This window comes from Heliangelus exortis, chromosome 2 (genome assembly GCF_036169615.1).
Source record: "Heliangelus exortis chromosome 2, bHelExo1.hap1, whole genome shotgun sequence".
Taxonomy (NCBI): domain Eukaryota; kingdom Metazoa; phylum Chordata; class Aves; order Apodiformes; family Trochilidae; genus Heliangelus; species Heliangelus exortis.
Genome location: NC_092423.1, coordinates 107,891,820 through 107,915,415, shown reverse-complemented (window position 1 = coordinate 107,915,415; position 23,596 = coordinate 107,891,820). Strand labels below are relative to the sequence as shown.

General features: G+C 41.3%; 1 protein-coding gene across 1 annotated transcript in view; it reads left to right on the top strand.

Annotated features, from left to right (window-relative positions):
* Positions 1-23,596, top strand: part of KLHL14 (kelch like family member 14) — a 61,939-nt gene that overhangs the window by 12,821 nt on the left and 25,522 nt on the right. The window contains 1 exon segment of the mRNA XM_071737443.1: positions 3,474-3,595. Coding sequence (XP_071593544.1) covers positions 3,474-3,595 — 122 coding nt within the window.

Genomic DNA, 23,596 nt, shown 5'->3' with positions numbered 1-23,596 from the left:
TGCATGAAGAACCACATGATTGCCACTTCATTGTTGTATTCTTCATTTCATGTGGATTTCTACTCATGCAGAGGAGGGAAGCCTTACCGCATTGTTTGAAAACTGGAAGTGTCTGGAGCAAACCTGTTGTTGTTGGGGTTTGTTTTCTTGCCAGCCTTGGTAGAATGGACTTCTACTAACTGCCCAGATAAGAAAAAAACCATCAATGCAAGATTGATAGATATGCTAATAAAAGAAAACAATGTGCAAGAAGAATATTTCCCATTTGTATGTTTTCTATTAACATGAGGCTACTAAGGTAGAAAAAGAGCTTTGGGTAGTCGAGGTTGTCAGGAGTTCTGAAGTCTGTTTCTGTCTTTTCTTCTGATTCCTTATGAGTTGACAAACTCTTTGAATCAGAATTTTGCCTTGTGTATCCATGGTTAGTTTAGACTTTGTACTAGTGATCTGAGCTTTAGAACTGCTGCACCTCTGATACTACCTTTGAAGTGAGTAGGATTTAGATAATTTTATGGATAAACATTTCTGAAAACAAAGCTACTTATATGAGTTATCAAATTCCTAGGTTGGTGTGCCTGAAAGAAATGTTTAAACATTTGAAAATGTTTAATTTCAAATATACTTTTTAATTTAAAATAATATGCCATCTTTACTTGGTTCACTGGAAGAGATCTCAATGTTGATGAATTACTTACTTTGGGTAAAAGAACCCATCTTTTTTTTTTTGCCACGTGAGAGTTCCCTGCGTCTTTGGTAGAGACTGTGCTGGCTATTACGTTCTTATTAAACTTTTATTAAGAGCTTCAGTTCATGCTTCTTCCCAGTTTAAACATGTAGAAATGCTAACTACTTTTAGACACTTAGACACTCCTGTAGCAATGCAGCTCCATCTCAAGAAACAGTAGCTTATCAGATTGTTTAGCTGAAAAAGTAATGTTAAGGATAGTTGCAGCTGCCAAAGTCTGGAAACTCAGAGTTACATCTGACATTTCATTCTTCACCTTAACCATTGAGCCTTGGCCATTCATTGGTTTTTCACAGAGCTTTGGAGTTAGAAGAGAGTTTTACAGATGAAAGATGAAAATCAGAATAAACTCCTTTATCAAGTAAACCTTGCAAGGGCATTCTGAATTTTACAATATACAGGAAGTTGATTGTGATATAACATACAACACGAGAGGGTTGGAATAAACAATTTATTCTCTATCGTCAGGGATGGCCATGCATAACTGACTTATGGCTCTGGTTTGCTCTGCCACTTGTTACGTGTGCAGCCATCCCTAACTCATACCAAAAATAGTTTATCATACTCCTGTGTTGCATACTTTTTGTCAAATGTTCTCTCATTAAAAATTTTACCAGGGAGATTGAATGTTTCAAGACACTGGCAATGCTTATGAAAGCTTTCCCTAGAGCTTGGTCTCTCTGAGCGGAGTCGATGCTGACAGTGATCACAAGACAGTTCCTGATATCCTACACAGATACAGTCTGGTGGGCAGGTAGCACTCATCATTTGGCAGTACATAGGAGGCTCAGTGCAGAGGTGAAAGGCTGGCTTGCCAGCAGGACTGAAGGACCCAACCCCCTAGCTGGGAGTGAATCAGGGGTTTAGGACAGTGGGAGAGAGTACTGCAGTGTTACCACCCTTGTGGTGTAGCTTCTGCCCCTGCAGTGAGGGTTTCATTCCTTCCCCTGTCAATTTAGGACCTTCCCTGAGCCCTAAATATGTTCAAAACCAAACAAGGCCATCTGCCAGATAATTCCCTGGCCATCCTTGTGACAGCTGTATCTGCAGTCTGCAGTTGTCTTCTGGATAGCCGTTCGGAAGGTTTTATTCCGAAGCGTCGTGTGGATCGAGCCTTCAGCTGCATGTTCCATATGTGAAGGAGGTTCCTCTTGGTAGTGCATGCTTACAGCATGAGCTAGTTCAGTCCACCCAGTCTTCTAGAGAGGGGATATAGTCCTGGTACAAATGTAAATGGGTTGTCCTCACCACTGTCTAGATAACAGCTGGGCCTAAGGCACTGGTGTGCCTCGGTGGTAAAGCCCCCAGCGCTGAAGTGCTCCTGGAGCTCCATACAGTGGTGGTGGTGGGCTTTGGCTCATAGCATTCTATATCTTTCTTGGCCAGGAGTGTTTGCTGCAGACTGACACACAGATTGGTTCACTGATGTTGTCGGGCTTGGAAAAATGTTGGTGTTTGGCAAGGGTGCTTTCCATCAGATGTCACGTTCTTCCCTGCACGTTCATTTGTGTCGATGCATTTTATTTTTTTCCAGGCCATGTCACCTTCCTACTTCACGGGAACGTTTGAAGCATAGGTCTTGGTTTCAGCACTACCACACCCAAGCTTAGTACGACTGTTGAAAGTTCAATTATACACGGAGTGACTATTAATGCATCAGGGCTCATCTGTGGGCCTGGGCCGCCCCTCCCCTTCTCACTTAGGATTGTGCTAAATCCCTTAATGTCGCAAAGAAACCCTACATTCATCAGGTGGAGCGTTGGAGGCCAGGGTGCAGATAACCGCTTTTACTGCATATGAGACATTGCAGTCCTGTTCTTAAGAACTGCCAGGCAGATTGGGAATCACGGTCACGGTTAATAGCAGCGAATTGCCAGCTCTTGATGGGTGGGTAGTCACTCCTTTCAGTGGTTGCCCCCTGGGGGAGAAGGTAGAAAAACAGAGGGAGGGAATTAGAGTGACTTTGCACAGTTGAGCAGGTTCATGCCGCTGGATCAGTGGCAAGCATTGGCAGGGCTCCACTCTGGGGAGGCTCACAACAACATCACAGTCTCATTTTTACCAATTGGTGTTGCTATAGCCAGTGGTGCACAGGGGGAGAGCACAGAGAAGGGGGGGAGCCCGGGGAGTCGAGTAGGGGGGGGGAGGGTGAAAGCGAGAGCCTGGACTAAATTAAACAAACAAAAGTGCTTGTAAGTAGCATTTAACCCATAACCATTAGCCCAGTGCTGCTAATTGTACTAAACTATATATCTGAAGTTCAGTGTGTGATTAAAGAGTTGGCTCACAAACTCTCTGCATAACCTTAATTTTTTCAAGGTTCTTTGAGTGTAGAATGGCTTATAATAATGATTTTGACTAATACGATTTTTGACATGCAACTTTAATGCTTAACCTTAGTACAACTCCAGAGCATTTCATGTGTATTCAGCTGTAAAGAGTGATGATTTAAAGGGATAATATAAGAAAAAGGTCGTTCTAGAATGAACCTCTAACAAATTGCATAAAGGAAGCTTATTATTCCATGAGTAAAGAGATATGCAGCTTTTCTGATCATTTTTCTGCTTGGTTCAAAAAATTGTTGAGACATGATTGGGGAAAGAAACACAAAAAAATGAAATAGAAAACTGCAAGCAGTGAACATTCTTTTGATGGTTATGATTTTGTTGCCACTAAAAATACTCCTCAGTAATGTGGTTGTTCATCTTTCCTCTTGTTTTGGGTGAAGAATTCGTTCCAATAAGAAAATGCTGTTACTGGTTGGAGGATTGCCTCCTGGACCTGACCGGCTACCCAGCAATTTGGTTCAGTATTATGATGATGAAAAGAAGACATGGAAAATACTGACAAGTAAGTGGTTTATTTTTGTACAGTTGTCTTGATGAATTTAAAAACATGGTTAATCAAATTAGACACTTTATTGATTGGTTTCTCTTCAGAGATTTGTTTATGTATCACAAGGGGCTTCACAATGGAACAATAAATTGAGATTGCAGAAGATGCTAATTTTATAATGGAATAGGCCTAAATTAACATTGGCTTAAAATCATTCTAGTAAGTTTTTTAAGTAAACTCGTAAGTCTTTCAGGCTGCAACATCGATACAGGCATATTTATGTATATTTGAATAAAATCTGGATTAGGATTTTAAAAAGGCAATGCTCATTCAGTTTTCACAGAGTTAGATCCCTGGTAAGCCATGGTACTAGAGAACACCTTTGATTCTCTTTTACATTTTCATTTCCTTCTTCCATCTTTATCTGTTGTCCACAATTACTAAAGAAAGGTTTCCTCTGTACTGCTCTGCGTCCATTCCTGACAGAAGCACTGGTAAAATATATCAGCGACAATAAACATCGCATGGAGGCTTCTATCACAAATTTCTTTCACACCTTCTTTTAAAGGTTGATGGTGTTTTAAAGTAAGTATTTTGCCTCAAGCACTGAGATTTGGAACTTATTGTTATGTTGGTTGCGATTCCCAGTCTGACTTGGTCATGGAATCAAATCATAGCTTCTTGAGTGCAGCAGGCTGTGTGTGCATTAGTCCCCTTGTGGCTAAACTGGCTGCATTGGTCAATAAAACTAAATTTTAACTGTCAAAATTGCCCAAAGCAGTATAGATAAAATAATAAATGAGCAATTTTGATCCATAAATCAAAGCCATACTTCTAAAACTGGACAACTGGTAAAACCTGTATTTCCTAATAGACCTGATTTTCCTCCCCAGGAAAATACAATTTACAGAATTCTGTTCTTCTTCCCTTATCCAGAGCCTCTTAATGGGATGCATCCATGTTAATATTACATGCACAGGTTAGGATGAAAAAGAATTAAGATGCTTGCTTTTATGCAGGACTTGAAATTACGGTTTTGCAAATTGCTTTCTCCTGTGGAAAAATCAGGAGCCTTTCTCAAAGTGCTGCAACATAAAGGCTGCTTAAGTTTAGGTACCCTGAACTAATGGTTGGAGGGTATTGTGTAAGAATGACAATTAATAAAGGTTGTATGAATTGGACATCAGAAAAGTGTGCAGTGTCCATACTAGGGAACAGAATGGGCTTCACATTTTTCAAAATGAGATATGGTACTCACCTCTGTATCTTGCTTCTAAGAAAATTCTGAAGGTATTAAGTCAGTGAAAAATTGGTGACATTACGTAAGGCAAAATTGCTCAGTTTTTTCCAATTTCTCATGTCTAGTCCAGTGGCTCACCAGGATAGGCAGGTGAAATGGCTCTCTTGCTGCAAGATCTGACCTCTCCACTGGATAAAGTAAAAAAGTAAATAAATCTGCAACTTACCTATCTGTAGATGTGTTAGATTTTGTAAGAATTAAATTTTTTTGGTTCCTGGTTACTTACAGTGTGATGTTATCTCTGAGACTGTGGGGAACTCTATCCAGAGGCTTGATTCATAAATGCTCTGGTTAAAAATCCACTGGTACTTAAATACCACCACCATCTATGGTGATGTTGAATAGCTTTATGTAATTTTATCAGAAGAATGCAGATTTTTTTGTGTTACTACTCTAACAAGTAGTAAATGGAAATTCTCTTTCCATTCTGGTTAGTGCACATAACCTTCATTGCTATGGTTAGAAGAAAATGCATCTGTGACAGCCTAGGTAGCTTGTGTCCAAGTACTTGGTGCTCAGCACTGGAAGTCCTGTACATTCCAGGGTCTGCCTCAGTGCTAGCTGAGGCAAAGGCTGTCAAATACACAACTCTCAAGACAATCAGTAGCCCTCTTCTTACAGAAATGGCTAATAAAGGATGCCTTCTTGGTCTGAACTACTGCTCAAGGATATTTTTCACACTGGAAAAGGCTAAATGTTAACAAGCTTGTTTTCTTAGAAAATACTGTTACTATTCACCAAATGCTATCAGAATTTTTTTTTAAATGAAAAAAAATTTTCAAGTATCCCCAGGTTTATTTTCTAACTTAATATGAAAGGGGATGGAAAGTGAAGACAGGTTGGAATGGAACCTTTTTCCTCTCCATTTCATAAAACACTGAAGGACTGTAGTGCAGTAGGAGTGCAGTGAGAATTGAAGAACTGTGACTGGCCAGTTTTAGGGAAGATCACAAACGAATCACATTATAATACAGTGATAGTTCAGGACAGTCATGGTGTAATATCAACATGGTATGAAATTTTTGGTGTGTGAGAATTTAAGGACATTGTTCTGTCTTTATTTTTCATGTACTTCTTGCAATTTAGGGAGTAGTACACTTACTTCCTTCCTTTACCTTTTCATCTCTCTCGCAGTCTACACGTGGCATTTTGGAAAATAATCAGTCTGTTTGTTCTTATCAGATGTGCAATCAGCATGAAGATTTTTTTTTCTGTTTTGTTGTTTTTTTTCCACTTGTTTAGACAGTGCTGTCAGTCCTAAGGTTGCAATTCAGCACCAACTTATCAATGCAAGTAAGAGTTTGCTCCCTAGTGAACAGGGAGAGAATAAAGGTTCTGTGGTGGAAGAATCTCAGTCCATGTAGTTTGGTATTTCAGGGTGTTCTGTCTTATCACCCTGTATTTGACTTTTCCTCGTGTACCAGCAAAAAAAGTCTTTTCTTTAACCTTCTGCCCTCCAGTAGATTCCCTCGTCTGCCAACAAAAATCCAGGTTTTGCATTTAGAGGCTTCCTGATCCAGGATAAATGTGCACAGAAATTTCCCTTTCCCTCCTCCTAACTCATCTGTCTATGTTACTCATTTTCTGCTCTCTGTGCCAGTGGAACCTGGGAGTAGGGAAGGTGGGCAAGAAGCTTGCAAACACTTAGCACAGTGGCAGGACCATTCAGGAGGAGATGGATGAGAGAAGACTGAGTCTCCTCTTGTCATCTTCCACTGAGAGGAACCCCAGAAGCTACTTAAGAGGGCCCGCAAACCCTGTCTGGGGATCTGTTTGCCTGTTGCCTTCCTCCTCAGCATCAAGAGTGGCTGCTGCAACCACGCAGTTGCTTAGGGCTCTGTGTCCTGCCTTGTGTGATGCATATAAGGAGCAGGAGAAGATCAGGCATCAGAAACTACTGGCTGTCTTTAAGCTGTGGCACTGCAGTTGGAACTATGAAGAGAGTTGCAGGTGGAACAGCACAAGCTATCGAGTATGACAGCTCAGCAGAGTAGCAATCTCATTTTGTTCCCCCGACAAGACTAGATCTATTGGCAGGGGATACTGCCCACCTCTCTCTGCCTGGCTACCCAAAGCACCAAATGCATCAGTACTAATGGGAGTAATTCTAAAGGTATCAGGAAAACAACTTGCCTTGTTCATAGATCCAGAAGAGGAGGGGAAGCATGCACCCATTTCCAATTTTTTAATGTCATCATGTATAGGAAGGAATGCTATGGCTCAGGGGATCGGTAGATTTTTCACAGTCTAGTATTACTGTGTATTTCTCCTGTCTGGTATTTCTCAGAGAAGGATTTTTTTCTATGTTGGTAACAAAGACAAAAGAAAAAAAAGGAGAAAGTAAGTGTCATTTTACAAACATTTTCTTCCACCCAATTTTACTTGATGTGGGCATAATCCCAACCTGAGATTCTTAGTGTACATGTTGCTTTATAATTTAGGACATCTTTTACTGCCCAGTCGTGCCTCAGCAAACCAGAGGCTTTTATAGACTGTATGGCAGAGGAGAGTGAACAGATCTTCACTGCATGATTTCTTTGCAGGCTTGCTTACACGTGCATGAACAGTAGTTCATTTTTTAACTGGGTGCTGCCTAGGTCACATAGCAGCAACAGGCTACCACCACCAGAGACACAAACTGGGTGACTGGTGGGTGTATGACAGACCTTAGTGACAGCAGAAGTTCTGCTCTGCTAATAGGGGTTCCTTGTGCCATGGTATTTTACAGTCCTCATCGCTACTTACTGGATGTGGGGCAGCGAGGGGGTCCTCTGTGTCACCACCTCATGCCATACTGCTCAGAACCAGCCACTGGCTCTATTACCAGCCATGGTCCTGCCAGGACTCCTTGTGTAATCCTAGAATTCCTTTGGTTGGTTGTTCTAACTGCAGTGCTTAACTTAAGATTAATTAAACTTTAAGGAAATGAAGCAATGTTTTTTTCATAGAATTATTCGAAAATAATTGAGAGCCTATATAATACAGAGCCTATAAAGATTTTTTGTGTTGAGAATTGCATAGCTCTCCCAAAAACCCTACTGCTAAAGCAATGATGTATTACTTTCACTTTCATTATATGTTTTTAATCAGAGCGTGACTTCACACTAGACAAAGCGATGCTTTATGCATGGTCTCCCTTGTTTTTGCTAAAATATTTTGACATGATTAATTTTACTTTAATGCTTTTGTCTTGTTGTAATGTTAAGGATGATGAGTATAAACCAGGGCAAAAAAATACATGCTTTTCTGTCATAACGCCTCTAAGCATTTAAAAAATATATTAAATGAAAGAAAAAAATATCACAAGAGACTGATCCAACTGGAATTAAATTTCTTGCTACGTGAACAGAGAATGCAAGAAAGAAATAAAAATGATGCAGCCATTGTTTTAGTTTGATTTTTTTTGTATTTTTCCATAGCAATGTATCCATCTGTCTGATTAGGAGCAATGAGTAGGAGAGAAATTGTCTTGCAGTTTTCTAGGTATACAGCAAAAGCTCCTTGCAATGCAAAATTCCTTTTACTCTAAAGCACAAAAGGGTAAAATATTGGAAATGTTACTGAACTCTTGCCTGGCAAGTTCCATCCATGTGAAACTGCAGCAGAGCTTTCTTTCATATCAGTACTTTGTTTTTCAGTAAGATGCTAATTGAAACATTCCCTAACCTCCCCAGCTTACCTCATCATCTGCATAAACCATGGAGAGACTTCAGCGGGCATCAGAGTAGTGGCAAATATAAGTGTGGGCATTATTGTGGCATTATGCTTAGGTATTGCACTAGGTTTGGATTTTGATCCAATGTAAAAAATCCAATGTCATATCCAATGAAAAGTATAAAACAGACAATATATTTGCATAGGAAAGTAGGAAAATCATAGAATCACAGAATGGTTTGGGTTGGAAGGGACCTTAAAGGTGATCTGGTTCCAACCCCCCTGCATGGGCAGGGCGATCCTCCACCAGTCCAGGTTGCTCAAGGCCCCATACAACCTGGCCTTGAACACTTCCAGGGAGGGGGCAGCCACAACTTCCTTGGGCAACCTGTTCCACTGCCTCACCACCCTCAAATTAAAGAATTTCTTCCTAATGTCTAACCTAAATCTCCCCTCTCCAAGTTTTAAACCATTTCCCCATGTCCTCTCACTACACACCCATGTAAAAATCCCTGCCCCAGCTTTCTTGTAGGCCCCCTTCAGATATTGGAAGGTTGCTATAAGGTCACCTTGGAGCCTCCTTTCCTGCAGGCTGAACAACCCCAACTTCTTCACCCTGTCTTCACAGGAGACAGAGGGCTCCAGCCCTGTGATCGTTTTACTGGCTCTCCTCTGGACATGTTTCAGGAGCTTCATGTCCTTATGCTGGGGGTCCTTCTGGTCACCAGGTCGGAGAGTTTAGTCAGGATGACCAACACGCCATTTCTGGTGACTTATTTTCCTGGTTAACCCTTAGTTTTACTGCAGTTATTTTGACTTTTCTGCCCTTTTCCAGGTGTATTTACATCTGCTGTGTTTGGTCTGTGTGTAAGGACAATCAGAGAATCAGGCACTTTGATTTCCTCCTCCATCTCTCCTTCATGCTAGCAGCAGTCGCACAGTATCAAGGAGTTGTCATTTATTTGTCTTCCTCAGACTCACTGATCACAACAAGCAGCTGGTAACCTTTTCATCCTTGATGCTCTTCTAAAGGCCACCCACATCCTCCTTCCTTCCCCAGGCTGGCTCTGCTTTCATTTTCCCATGAGAAAATCTCCACTGCAGGAAATCTGCTTTGGATACAATATCTTCTCATTACTGTCATTTTGACTTTTCAGATTTCCCTCAAATATGTTCAGTGACAGTATGGCCTCCTGTACAGCAATCTTCCATCATCACTAACAACGTGTTGAGTGTCAGCCAGCACACAGGTGTACTGGTGGCTCTGGAAACCCTTTCAGCGTTGTTCTTTATGCATTTTATCCATGGGGCAGTCAAGTAAAAAGAAGGTTGAAGTGGGTTTGAAATGGACTATGTTTTTTATCAGGGTCAGAATCAGAGAACTTGGGTCACTCCACTTCCCAGCCTGCATCATTGCTGCTGGAATAGGTTGCATTTCTTTCTCTCCTGTTTTCTTTGGCAATTCTGTGATGCTCAGTTGTGTCAGCCTTTCCTATACAGAATGATACTTCTTTGTCCTTCCTGGGCAAATTAATAACAAAAGTTCCTCTCTTTTTCTAAAGTGGCTTTGGGTCCTTCTTGTGTTGAGAGTGCTTTATCCAATTTCCTCTTTTCTAAGTTGGTTACTTATGAGACAGACTATATGATTGATATGGTCACACTGGAGGTTCTTGGGAGAAATTTGCAAAGGCATAAATGTCAGTTTAAGTGCCACTCTGTTCCTAGCACATATTGTGCCTTTGGAAATGTTATGTCTTTTAAGTAAATAAATTCATCCACTGTGGAGCTTTTACTTTTTAAAAGAATGATTGTATCTTAGAAGCAAAGGTCTCCCCCTTCATGTTACCCCAAATGACTGAGTAACTGAATAAAAGAAGTGATGCTTGCAAAAAAGTGAGTCGTTTCAGGTAGGTTAAATCTCTTGACATATGCCAGTTATAATTTCTTCCCTCTTTTTTGTCACTTGTGAGAATAGCTCACACTTCCGTTGATCAAAAATGTGTCTTGATGAACACTCCTTGGCAGCTCTGATAAATTTCATCTCTCTTACTCCATTTATCCAGCAGTCGGGAATGCTGCAGCTACTGCTTCAGTGCTGTGTCAAGGATGGTTTCAGCACTGCATTGAAAAGCTTGAGCAAGCATTAGCATATTGCTAAGGCAGAAGTCTTGGTATTATCCACTAGACAGATTTAATAAATGTGGTAGGTGTATGTGGTAGTTCTAAAAGTGCACGTACACTTACGCACACGCTCATGTGTATTCTCCATCTTAAATAAGCACACTGGTTGCATTAAAAGCAGCTTTAAACATAAGTTCCATCTGTATTTTTCATTCTTATACCTAGCCTCTTTCAGAAGCTTCAAAACCAGGAAAATGCAGTCAAAAAAAGAAGGGAAGTTCACACAATGAAAAGTTGACTGGTCAGTATGACTATCCAACTTTAACTCTGGATTTAGGAGATTTATTCAGTATGGCCAGACACATTGCCAACAAGCCACATGCTTTATATATACAGGGAAATGAGAATATAGAAGTGAGGAACAGAAATACAGTGAAAAGTATTTTTTTACATGTGACATAACAGAGGTTTGCCACAACTCCTGTTCTGAGGATGTCACATGGGAATTCAGCCATGCAAGTGCCATTAATGGTGCATGCCTGTGTATCTAAGAGCAAGGCAGGACTCTCAGAATGAGTGAAAATGTGGCATTTTCACAAAATGAATGTTATATTTGTGCCTTAAATACAGTTTTCTTCTGTACTACCTTCTAAGATAACTTTCAAGAAATGTCAGCTCTCTTTCTGCACATTTTTCATTACAATAGTTGCTAGTTGTTACATAGCTGATACTTGTGTATCTTTTGGGATAATGTCTGTGCCTAGCTTGACCAATCAACATGTTCTCTTCACCTCAGGGGATGAAAAACTAGTGTAAGTAAATTTTTTTTTTTTTTTTTTTTTTTTTTTTTTTGGTAATAATAATGTCATCTGAGACTTTCTCCATATTTATAAAGCATATTGTTCTGCATATGCCCTCTTTTATCTAAGTGTGATGTATTTTCAGTTCTGGATATCTTTGTCTTGCATAGGAATTTACATCCTGCTATCCTGTGCCTTTGAAATGTCCAGTCTTCTTGCAGTCTGACTGCAGTCTTACTGTATTCAGTTTATTTGTGCTAAAGCCCTCAGTAGTCTTGCAGCTTCTCTTGGCTACTTTCTGCTCTTCCTCATGAACTTGTGAACAGCCACCTCTCTGGAAACCAGGCTGTTAATTTTCTTCCACATAGAAAAAGATACCTGAGTCTATTCACCTTTATCCTCAGAAACTCCACCTGCAAATAATTACTTTCAGGTAAAGTCCAGAAGTCGTCTTAGCCCAGCTGTCCTGTACCCTGCCTCTGCTTGGCCAGGACTATCTGTGGTTGAAAACTTGAGTGGGACAAGAGAACAAGTCACAGCCCTATTCCAAGACATCCCTGTGCAGGAGTCTGAGAGCTGAATTGTGGCTGTCCCCAAGTAAAAAGGCAGCAGGTATAAGTTCCACAGCAGATGCTGATGTCAGGTTTCTGCAGAGATTTCTTACAAAGAAAGCTGCTGGTTATTGGAGATGCTGCTCCCTGCTATATCCTTGCAAGTACAGCAAAACCTTTGACTCAAAACATTCCTTCTCAATTACAGAGGGCTTGAGGATGGCCATTCAATTTTGCAGCAACTTCTACAGCTTTGTTCCAGGCCAAAATGAGAACAAATTCCTTCAAGTGTTTTTGCAATACCAGTGTTATATTAGGATGGCATCTCAACAAGTCCTGTGGGGTGGGGAAGGGGCAGGCAGCTGAGGTTCAAGCCTCTGCTTTGCTCAAGTCAGAGTACAATTTTTTAATGTAAGGATCTCTCATATGTGTCCCAATGGGTATTTTTCATCCCCACCAAAGACAGTTTTGTGCAGTTTTTCAAGGCTAACTGCAAACCAGAAACTGCACAGCTACAAGTAACAGGTTTCCACAACATCGGTGGTAAACCCAGGTGAGTATAGATACTTGGACTTTAATGCAGTCCTAGAGGATCTGCAGCATTTCAAGTCATCTCAGCCATGGGCATCCTGTTTCTGCTATGAACATACATATCCTGATCCAGTATGAACTGGGAACTGTGTTGTCCAATCTTCTGTCCAAAGCAAGTGTCTCACCTTGCTAGATACAGATTTCAGTAAAGTCACATAATTTCTAGTGAAAGGAAATATTGTACAAAATGTTCTCACCTCTAAAAAATAAAACATCTTGAATAATTTCTGTGAAAAATTATATGATATTATGTGAACTTAGTTCTGGCTGCAAATATGTCTTTCTGTTTCTTACATAATTTTTGGTAAAATATATGTGTTTATTCTTATCTAGTTGTTCTTGGATTTATGTAGCATTAATGGGAGCCAGGCATGTATGGAGATGAAAATTAACTCTGTTGTATTTCTAGTTGCTTCCTTCAGAAAACATTCCCTCTTTTTCATTATCCAATGTGACATTTTATTTATGTACAAATAGCTTGCAAACAGGATGGCAAAGCACTCCTAGCTGGGCAAAATGTAAGCATAAAAAACTCTCATAGAAATCCTCAGACTTTTTTAAGAAACTGATACGTGGTTTATAAATTTTCTCCACTCAAATGTTCCTAAAACAAAAGGCAGTTTCCTTCCAAAAAGTGTTTTGTACAGAGTTATTTGCAATACAGATTTCAGAAGCCTGCCTTAGATTTCTCAGGTTTTTAAGTGCTAGAAATAGCAAGAATTGTACATTTTGCATCCTCATCTTTATTTGGTTTTGTATGTCCTGACTGCATTTTGGTGGCTCATTGTTTGTAGGAAGTCATGCTCTGTTCAATTTTCCTCTATTTTCTCACAGCATGATTAAGTCACTTTCTCTCTTTCCTTGCTCATGCCTTCCCCTTCTCTACTCACCCCCCTACTTCTGTACCTTCCCTCTGTTTAAGAGAGAAATAAAATTTATTACAGACTTGAGAGGGGTTTTTTTCTAAGCTTTCTGTCTCATACCAGTTGTTGTATGAGCTACTGCTTTCATTTAACTGAATGCTGGAGTAAGTATCTGCAGGAACAGACTAATATGTCTTTACAGGGATGGCTTTTAGTATTTTGTTTTGTCATATTTATATATTGTGATTCTACTCCCAGATGGGAATTGTGCTACTATAGGGTATGCAAGTGCAGAATGACTGTTCACACCGAGAAAAAAAGTGTTAACAAATTGAATAGTAATGAATTAACCTGCAGAAAAAGCATTTTGCCCTAGTACACAGAAACCCTGCATAACTAGAGCATATAATTTTAAATGAAGCAGGCTCTAGGAATGCCTCAATGGGTGTGATGTCAACAGTAGCTCATAATTCATGGGTATGAATTATGGCTGAGTATCAGGAAAAAACTTCCTGACATTGAGATCTATTAGGTTGTGGAATAATCTCCCATGGGAGATAGTGGAAATCCCATTGCCTAAGATCAGACTGAGCACTAGGAAAGGTACAAATCCTGGCCTGGCCTCAATCTTTTAGGGCAAATGAATTAATTGCTTTGACATATGCTTCCCAGTCAATCTAGACAAGTCATGTCCTCTAATATTTGCCAGGCAGGAACAACAAAGTCAGCTGTCACACAAGCCACCCTTCCTTGCCCTATGACTGTGTCCCCTCTGCCTGTGAATAGACCACCCCCAGGGAAAAAAAAAGAAAAGGGGGACTTTGAGCCCCCCAAAGAGCTGTCCTGGAGAATCACTGTGCTGGCTTCATGGGGGCTGTGCCTTGGGACCTGGGGGTCACTGCTCAGCAAAACAGCTCTGCTCTGCTGAGGGGCTCCTACCCACCTTCCACATGGGGTGCAGGATGGCTCCAGTCCTCTGCCAGGGTCTCCCCCAGTGCTGATGTGAGCCTGTCGTTTTAAGTAACAAATTATCTGTGACTGAATAATTTTTAAAATTCCCATTTTACAAGTTACAAGTAGATAATGTATTTAATGCACACGATTTAGCTTTAATTTAGGGGGAAAAAATGTCATCAACTCTGAGATGGCTACAGCTAAAACTATTAAGTCATGCTTGTTTCCTTGTTAGTAAGAATGAAATAGATGCAAGTAGAGTAACTGCTTTGCAGCAGTGACAATGATCAGCACTTTAATGTATATGGGCAGGCCAGTGTTTTATGTTCTGATGGGTTTTTTTATTTTAGAAAGTAAAAAAAAAATCACAAAAACAAACTAACAGAAAACCAACAAAACAACAACAACAAAAAAAACCCAAACAAAAAACAAAACCAAACAAAACAACAGAGAAAAAGAAAAAAAGTTTTACTCCAAAACTTGAATATAGGATATGGTGGTGAATTCTCTCTGTGTTAAGCAGGAAAGGAATAATTGAGAGAGAGATGTGCTTGTGCCACTTTCAGAGGGAGATCTTGGCAAATTACACTATTAAAAGTCATTTTAAATAGATTTATATAAAACTACCAAGATTAGTAATGTAAAGTCATGTTTCTTCTCTCTCCCTCCCCCCCAGTTTTACATGCAGAAGAACAAAGTGCATGGCTCAGATCTGTACTCACCAGCAGCTGCCTGCTCAGTGGTCAAGAATTAGAGCTGCTGTATGTTCCCAACCTTAACAAGCATATACATGTAAAAGGTACTTTTCTGATTGAAATGACATGAAAGAAATGTCAAAAGATCTGCCAGATCAGAAAGAAAGAAAGAAACTGTTTTGTTTTGTTTTGTTTTTTCCCTAGATGAATCCTTCAAGACTTAAAAAAAAAAAAAAAAAAAAAAAAGTGCAATTAAAAGTCGTGGAGCAGTCTTTTGCCCTCATGCATGTGAAAGACACTGCAGGCATAGCGAAGGCAGAATTTGACTCCCAAATTAACTAATTTGCTGGATGCAAAACTGAAAGAAAATCCTTATGACCAGCTTATAAGCGCATATTGTGAAAAATTACAACAGCAGAAAAATGTATTCATGTCATATCTCTAATTTAACCAAGTATTAATCACACTGATGTTCAGCAGTGTGTTTAAATACATGCTTAAGTACATTACCAAGTACTGCCTGTAAACAACTCTATAGGATGGTACATTAACATAGGACAGAGCTTATCTATAAACTCTCTCCAGAGAAATACAATTCTAAGCACTGTGGCAGCCAGTAGGACAGAGCTGGATGATCTGCAGTGTCCAAATCCAACCCTTCTGGCTTGTCCCCATGCTGTCCTTGTCCTCCCGCTGCATTACCACTAATGTCTACACAAGCTCTTTTAAACTTTGTTTTATTCATCACAATCACACCTGCTGGAATCAGCTGGGCATTTACACAGTCCCATTAACTTGAGTTTTAGGAAAAAAGATATGGCCAGGGCAGAGGTATCTCACTTAAGCGTTTATACAGGGTCCAAGCCTCAAACTTGAGTGTTGTTAATGTGCAGGATGTTTCAGGAGCTCTCTGCATTGGAGAACACTTCATTCAGCAAGGTTGGGGTCACTGTCTTCCTGTCAGGTCTTGGGCTTTTTCCAGCACAGGTCCAAGAAACAATGATTTCAGTGCTCACAAGCTTAATTTCTCTTACCTGCAAAGATTTACACCAGCAATAAAATAATAAAGCCCTGGCATAATGTCCTGTTTTGTGAAGCCATTCTTTGGCTTCACCCCAGCTGTCCAGGACTGTCCAGGGAAGAGGGTTCCTTGTAGGAAAAAATCCGCGGAGGCTTAAAGGACGACACGCAGTCACCAATATGGTTAAAGTGAAGTCGTTTATTAACAGTGGACACTCGCTTTATATAGAGCCTTTGTTTATATAACGATATCTTGCAGGTGGCTACATCTTGGACACAAATTCTGTTCTCACAGAACTTCTGCTGGCTTCCTCATTATCCTGTTATTCTTCTTTTCTACTGCCAGTTCCCTTATCTTTTTCCCATAGCTCATCTTTCAGTAACCTTGCAACTGGGTCTCAAGGCCTCCAGCTTACTAAGACAGTCAGGATTACTCATATGCCTGTTTTTCTTCCAAACAGTTTCCCAACAGGTTCCTCCCAGGTAAAACAGTGCCGGTGCCTTCCTGAAGCAGGTACAGTCACTTGAGGGCTCTCATTTGATGCTTTCAATACTGGAAAACAATTTGTTGTCCTTAGAGAAAATAATGCCTTTCTTAGAGAAAAGTCCCCTGGCTTTACATGGCACAAAGCAGTACTATTCAACAGGAATGAAGACAGATCTTTAAACAATAGAAGAATTAGTTTGAATAATGCCAAACTCACGGTTTCAATAAAAGCTTTTATAATAGAGAAAACTTCTATTGATCTATCATCCTCTATTGATTTTCATTCCAAAAAAATTCTTCCAGGTCTGTCAATGTAACCACATGATACCAGTTACTTGCTTCTGCTTTGGGAGTCACTGATTGTCTTGAGAGGTCTGCATCTCCCCGGGTGCTCTGAGGCTTTGCAGGGTGCTGGAGTGCACTGCCAAGGGTGGAAAGTCCTCTTTTTGCAGAATCGAGGCTGTAGAGATAGCTCCAAGGTACTAGAAGACTAAGAGTTGTGCACCAGTTCTGGTTGTGGGGAATCCTATGTAGGGTGCAAGGAGGGAGGAGTGGCTGGTTTTGGTTGGTTTGGGTCTTTGGGGGTTCCATAGTTGGACAAGGAGGGCAGATGCCAGAGCTGCCTGTTTAATCTGCAATTGGAATTCATCCTAGGTGGGCTCCAGAGGCTGGTGCAAAGATGTTATGCAAGTGTCAGAGGGAAAAAAAAACACAAGCAAAGGAGTCTGATTTATTAGAGATAAGAAAAATGAACTCTGTGAACCAAACTCATGCCACTCCATGAAATCTACAGATGAAATCTCTCATGAATTTAATGTCCATTCTCCTTAAAATGATTTGTGGATGTCCACTGAGGCAACTAAGACAGATCCTGATATTATGAGAAGTATTTGATTTACCCTTTTGCTGAATGTTTCTATATTCCTTTGTAATGTTTTCCTGCCACCAGTGGATACAACAACCAGTGTCTGGCTGTGGACAAACTGGTACTTTTCAAACAAAAGAGAACCTGTTGGGGCTAAGTCAGCAGCACAAAGTTAGTTCAGGTGTTGCTGTACCATACTGTAACAATTTTGGTACTCACAGTTCTATGCTGGGACTGTCTCCTCAGAGTGCAACAATAACACTGTCCTTTGTCGTGTGTCTAAAAGCCTAAGCGGGTACCTAATTCTGATTATTTCAGGGAAATGACTGCAGAGCGACATTAGCAGTGCTGCCAACAATTTTATCTCTGATCTTGCACATTTATTATATTTAGACAAAGCTTTGTGATTCAACCGATTATTTTTTGCGTGGTAGGTTTTGATCTTGTGGTTAGAATTTAAAAGTCACTTGAAAGTAAATTGAAGATAGTAAGTTGAAGAGACATCACCATATGTAGTAGCTTGGATTTAGTGGTCTGGATTATAATTTTTGAAAATGTTTTGGGTTATCAGCACTTGTAAGGTAGAGTAGGGAGCAAGTAGGTAAGCCCACGAGATTTGTAATGTGATTTGAAGACAAGATTTTTTTCAAAAATGTTTAGTATTCATGTTTTTCAAAACTGTGTTTAGGCACTCTGGAATTAATGCATTTGTCAACTTCCAGTGCCATTGATCTCAACAAGTGTCCCAACAGGGTTTTTTTGTAATTGCTTAGATATTCTATATATTGCAGAATGCAAAAAAGTACTTCTTTATGTCAGAAACCAAAATAAATGAGAGAACTTATCATTTGAAAGTCTACATATAGCTGATCATATTGAGCTATCTTTGCAGCCTCAATGTCTAAAGTTCAGCTTAACAGACTCTGTAAAGTTTTAGTGAAGGTGTTTCTCTAATAAAAACGTCAGCCTACTTCTTGGGATACGTGTAGTCAGTGCAAAATTTCAGTGGTTTTGTACTGTTTAAATAAGGTACACTGGCATAAGGAGTAGGCTGATTTCACCAGCTCATTTTCCAGGTAGTTGCTACCATGTTTTGTTTGTCATCTGTAGAATTTTTGTTGAGCTAAGTCTTTTGTGGTTTTGCTAAGGTCAAGGGATTTCAAGAGATCCAGCTCATCTGCTTTTCTCCAAGGTAGCACCCACTAATTGACCCATGATACCTGCTAATGATTATGTTCCTAGGTTGTTACAACTGTAAGGTAAAATGTGCTCTTTTGAATGGCCTAATCAGTGCTTTGAGGTAGTTTAAGATAGTGATGTTTTCTAATTGTAAGAAACTATAAGCAGTTACTGCAGCCCTGCTGATAACTGATGACTTTCACAAGCACAGTGCTAAACTAAAGCAGTTGCCTTGGTCATCTGTTCATGCCTTGTAGTACTAATCAAAACTGTTTGTATTGGTGGTAACCTAATTTGTGTAAAAACACATCTATTTTAGCTAGATGTGGATCAGCAGTGTTCGTATGAATATATATGAGCAAATATGCTGCATTTGGGATTATAATCTGTCTTTATTAATTTATAAGAAGTCTGCAAACTCCTCAGACAGGATCAGTCTGTATTAATGTCCAATGATGATGCACTGCACAGTTTGTCAGGGCTTCTGCAATGAATTAAAAAAATAGCTCACTGAGTGCACTTTCTGCTTTAATTTCATAGAATTATAGAATAATTTTGATTGTGTTTCTTTTTCTGTCCTATTTTTTTCATCCATTTTTCTTTTAAAATCCCAGTTCATCAGGAATGCAGGTTGGGTTTTCATCTGCAGGGTATGTGACAGGACACACTGTTGGGCAGCACAAACATGTCTGACCATGCTCATCTCCCAGTTAACAGCCAAGGTGCAATCCTGCCTAATTAAGTGCTGTACTGCTTCTTGGGTTTACTCCTGTGTGTGGCTCTTGAGGGCTTTTGAGACACTAGCAGGGATACAGGCCTGTGCAGGGCTGGCTGTCACAGGCTGCAAAATTCAAGTTTTCCCCTTACTGGAGGGGTAAGTGAGGGTGTGCTTACCCCTGTCAGTAACCCTGCCCCGTGGTAGCAGCATCGCCAGCCATCTTCCTCTGCTGAGTGGGAGAAGGACTTTTTCTACCCGTGCCAGACAAGCAAAAAAAAAAACCGCTGACTTCAAAATGATCCCAGGACCATGGAGAAGAAGATAAGTCTGTAGGAGCTTGCAAGGATGGTCCAGGTCCTGAGAAGGTGCTGGAAAGGGGATAGCTGTACTTTTGCGAAAGGCTGGAAGAAGTTGGATGTTGTGAAGAAATACTTGTCTGTATTTTATCATAGAATCATAGAATGGTTTGGGTTGGAAAGGACCTAAAAGGTCATCTAGTTCTGACACCCCTGCATGTGCAGGGACACCTTCCACTAGACGAGGCTGATCAAGGCCTCATCCAGCCTGGTCTTGAAAACTTCCAGGGAGGGAGCAGCCACAGCTTCTAGGGCAGTCTGTGCCAGTGTGTCACCACCCTCACAGGAAAGAATTTTATATACAGGTTGAATAATAAGTAGTGTTACTGGAATGGATGATGCTTTCAGAGAGACAGTTCTTCTTGAAAGCAGTTGGGAAGGAATGTGAGAAGGTGTAATTCCTCAACAGGTAAAAATACCAGTGCTTTCCCACATTCCCTATGGGACAGCCATGCTTTACCTTCTGCGTGCTTTCCCAAATAATCTTTTGTTAAGGAGAGGATAGGTGTGATATGGCCACCTTTATGCAGTCCATTTTGGGATTAACCTTGAGTCATGTTTCTGTTCACAAGGAGTGACTATTTTAGAAAGGATTCTTCCTTCTCTCCTCTAGCCCCCCCGTAATTCTGTAGGTTCTTTCTTTGTATCGCAGTTTCCTTGGGTCCTCTTTCCCCTTCCTTACCCTTGTAATGAGGAAGCACCTTCTTTGTCAGAAGCGAGTATGTTGTTTCACCCAGCTTCCAGATCATTATTAAGAGAGAGAGAGAGAGGGAGAGAGCTTTGGCAGCGGCGCTGGCGGGGAAGGGAGCTGTGCCTGCTGTATTTCACTGGGACTGGAGTAGAAAAGCAGATGTGTGCGGACTGCCAGAGGAATCGCTGACTGATGCTCGCTCAGTCTGGCTTCGGGGAGCTGAGACAAGACGAGGCAAAGCAGGTATGACTGATAACCGTGCCAGAGCCTGAGCACCCGCCGTGCCCACGGCAGGCAGCGGGAGAGCTCAGCACCCGCCAGGGCGGACGCACCGAGCGTTTGCTGGGGTTTGTGTACTCCGTTTGATTTCCCCCCTTTCACGGCGAACACGAGGAACAAGCAGAAGTTAACTGCTTGGGAGGAAGCTGGCTGTGTCTTTTTGTGTGCTGCGTTTCACCTCCTTTGTTTTTTTGGTTGGCTGCAAAACCTGAAGCCAAAAGATGATTGAAATGCCTCTCCCCGGGGAAGGGGGGGGGGGGAGGCGAGCTCACCGCACCCCATCTAGTGGCTTCGCCTCAAACTGCTGGCGAGAAGGAAATGCGGCAGGAGGAGGAGGAGGAAGGCGAGGAGGAGGGCTCCTGCCATGGGCTTGGTAGACTTAAGACTCCACAGCACTTAGACGAGTGATCCAGGGATGCTGGAGCAGCTGCAGGATCAGGACAGGGTCTAGCTGCCAGTCAGACCTCGGGGGTGGATCTCACACACACGGGACTTGCACCAAGGTTGGAAAGAGCGTGAGACAGGCAGAGGCACCAAGCCCTCTGGAGTTAGAAAATGTGAGAATTAAGCTGCTTCTGCAGCCTTAATTCTGCCTGTGTTTGCACAAGCATTAAGATACGATCTCCAGTGTTACCACATACTATTCTTTGTCACACATCAGTGCACAGAAGGGACCGTGCTCAGTTTCTCCTCACAGTATTTTGTTTTCTCTGTTCAGCAGATAGATCCTTTCTGTTACATGCTGCTAAAATCTTAAGAAAACAGAATTTTTTTCACAAAGTTTCTTTTGTAGTGTTCACAACAGCAGGGGCAAACTGCTTCACTGGCATTCATTGCGGTATTTTTCACCATCCTCTTTGTGGGGCACATACTCTGACATTGCTCCCATTTTGCAGGTGAGGAACAGAGGTGCAAGGAGGTTAAAACTGAAGGTGTTCTTTATTTTGGGGTTCCCATTTCAAGACCCCTCAGATCATGCTTTTCAGCCTGCCTCTTCCCACCTATTTCAGTTAACAGCGGTGTGCACAAGAGCATTCCTGCGTGTCAGACACAGGGATCAGAGCAGGCTTTCTGGGAGTAAAGCACATGTAATTAGTGTTCTCAGAACAGGAGAAATGGGTAGCGGCAGAAAAAAATTAGCTTAGCAGACTTGTCTAGAACCACAGTAAAATCATGTGGCAAAGGCAGGGACAGGAGCCCATCCTCCATCTCAGGGCAAAGTTGCCTTGGCTGTGAGAAATCCCATCTCCTCCTGCAGCCCCCAGCCTCTCCCTATACACCTTCCAGAAGTGAAGCAACCTCATACAGTTAGAGGTCTTGTTCGCTGTTACCTGTTTCATTCATAGTGCTGCTTCATCCCCTATACAACCATATGATAGGTGAAGCTTTCCACCCAACTCCCCCCACCCACCCCATGGTCCTGTCTCATTCTTTTGAGCACTGGAATTCATTTGGCTCCTGCGTGAGTTTGCTTAGGTCATTAGACCAAAATGAAAATACTCTAGGTTATTTTTCCACCAGATTATTGTTTGAAAGGGCTCATTGAGGGCTGCCAAGAAGACACTGCTGGCATGAAGAGAGGGCTGGATTCCCTGGACTGTGAGAGGAACAGGGACACAGCAGTGCTGGATTAGACCCATTTAAATGGTTTGGTATCGTGTGCTGAGGCTGTAGTTTCACAAATATGATGAACTGATGAGAGCTGGTTCTCATGCTGATATATAAGTCCTTCCCTTCTCATGGCATTGCAGTCTAACTCAAATTTATGAGGCCAGGCAAGGAAGCTTAGTGGAGAACAGATCTGTTCCTTAAAAAAATAGGCACCTTAAAAAAGTAATGTGGCTTCTTGCTTGTTTATTGTTTGGCTGCATGCATGCATCAGCCATCACCAGGGCATAAATGTTTCTTGTAGTGGCAGGTTTCTGGTGTTCATGGGACTGAGCCTTCAGCAAGATGTGGTGTTGGGAAGTGTCATGGTTAGGTGTTTAAGGGCCATACCGGCATCAAAAAAAAAGAGAGGTGTTAGAAAACCTGTGCACTGCAGTCCCTGATAGTGACATTCCATAACTTCTCAATGCCCTACATCTCCTTGGCATTTTCATAGGCTTGGAGGTAAAACTGCCTTTTCAAGGTGTGCTGAGAAACAGTGCATCAGGTAGGCTGCCCTTATAGCTCTGCCTTTTGAATTCAGGCTGATGATAGCAGAGCCTTTGTGCCCTGGTGCTGGCACCAGTTCCCACCCAAATGTGGTGACAGCGGAAAAGTGTGAAGAGTGCAGGACTTGGAGCTCTGGATCAGTATTTGCTGCTGCATTTGCAGATTATGGCATATCTTATTCCAGTCCTAGTCCCTTCTGCCATCTTCCCTCCAATCTAACCTGACCCATCCCTGTCCGTTTCTGTTTCATTCCCTTCCAGAACTCAGTCTCCAACAGAACCTGGTCCAAGTCATGGTTGCAAGCACTATGAGTCCCAGTGTCATTCTCAAGACTGTCTCAGTCTTCAGTTCCCTTCAGCTAACTAACTTACATGAACAGTACTGTTTACAAAATTAACTTCTTCAACAAAAAAATGCAAGCCGGTTGAGAATGCTTGATTATGTATATTTTTAAGTATTTGGGATTGATAACAATAGTTTTAATTAACTGTACTGTACATGTTGAATTCTGCAGTCCTGGCATGGCTAGTGATTTAAATTAACCTGACCTTTCTTTCTGTTTGTCTGCAGCCCATGACCATGTTATAGTATTAATATTGTGAATTATTTGTTATTCTGTGTGAACATGGTTCAGCCCATGGATTGTGACACTGCTGAATTTACATAGCTGCTTGTGCTAGGATATTTGTCTTGGTATTTAATGTAAAGAAATGTGGTTTTGCTTCAGTCTCCTGA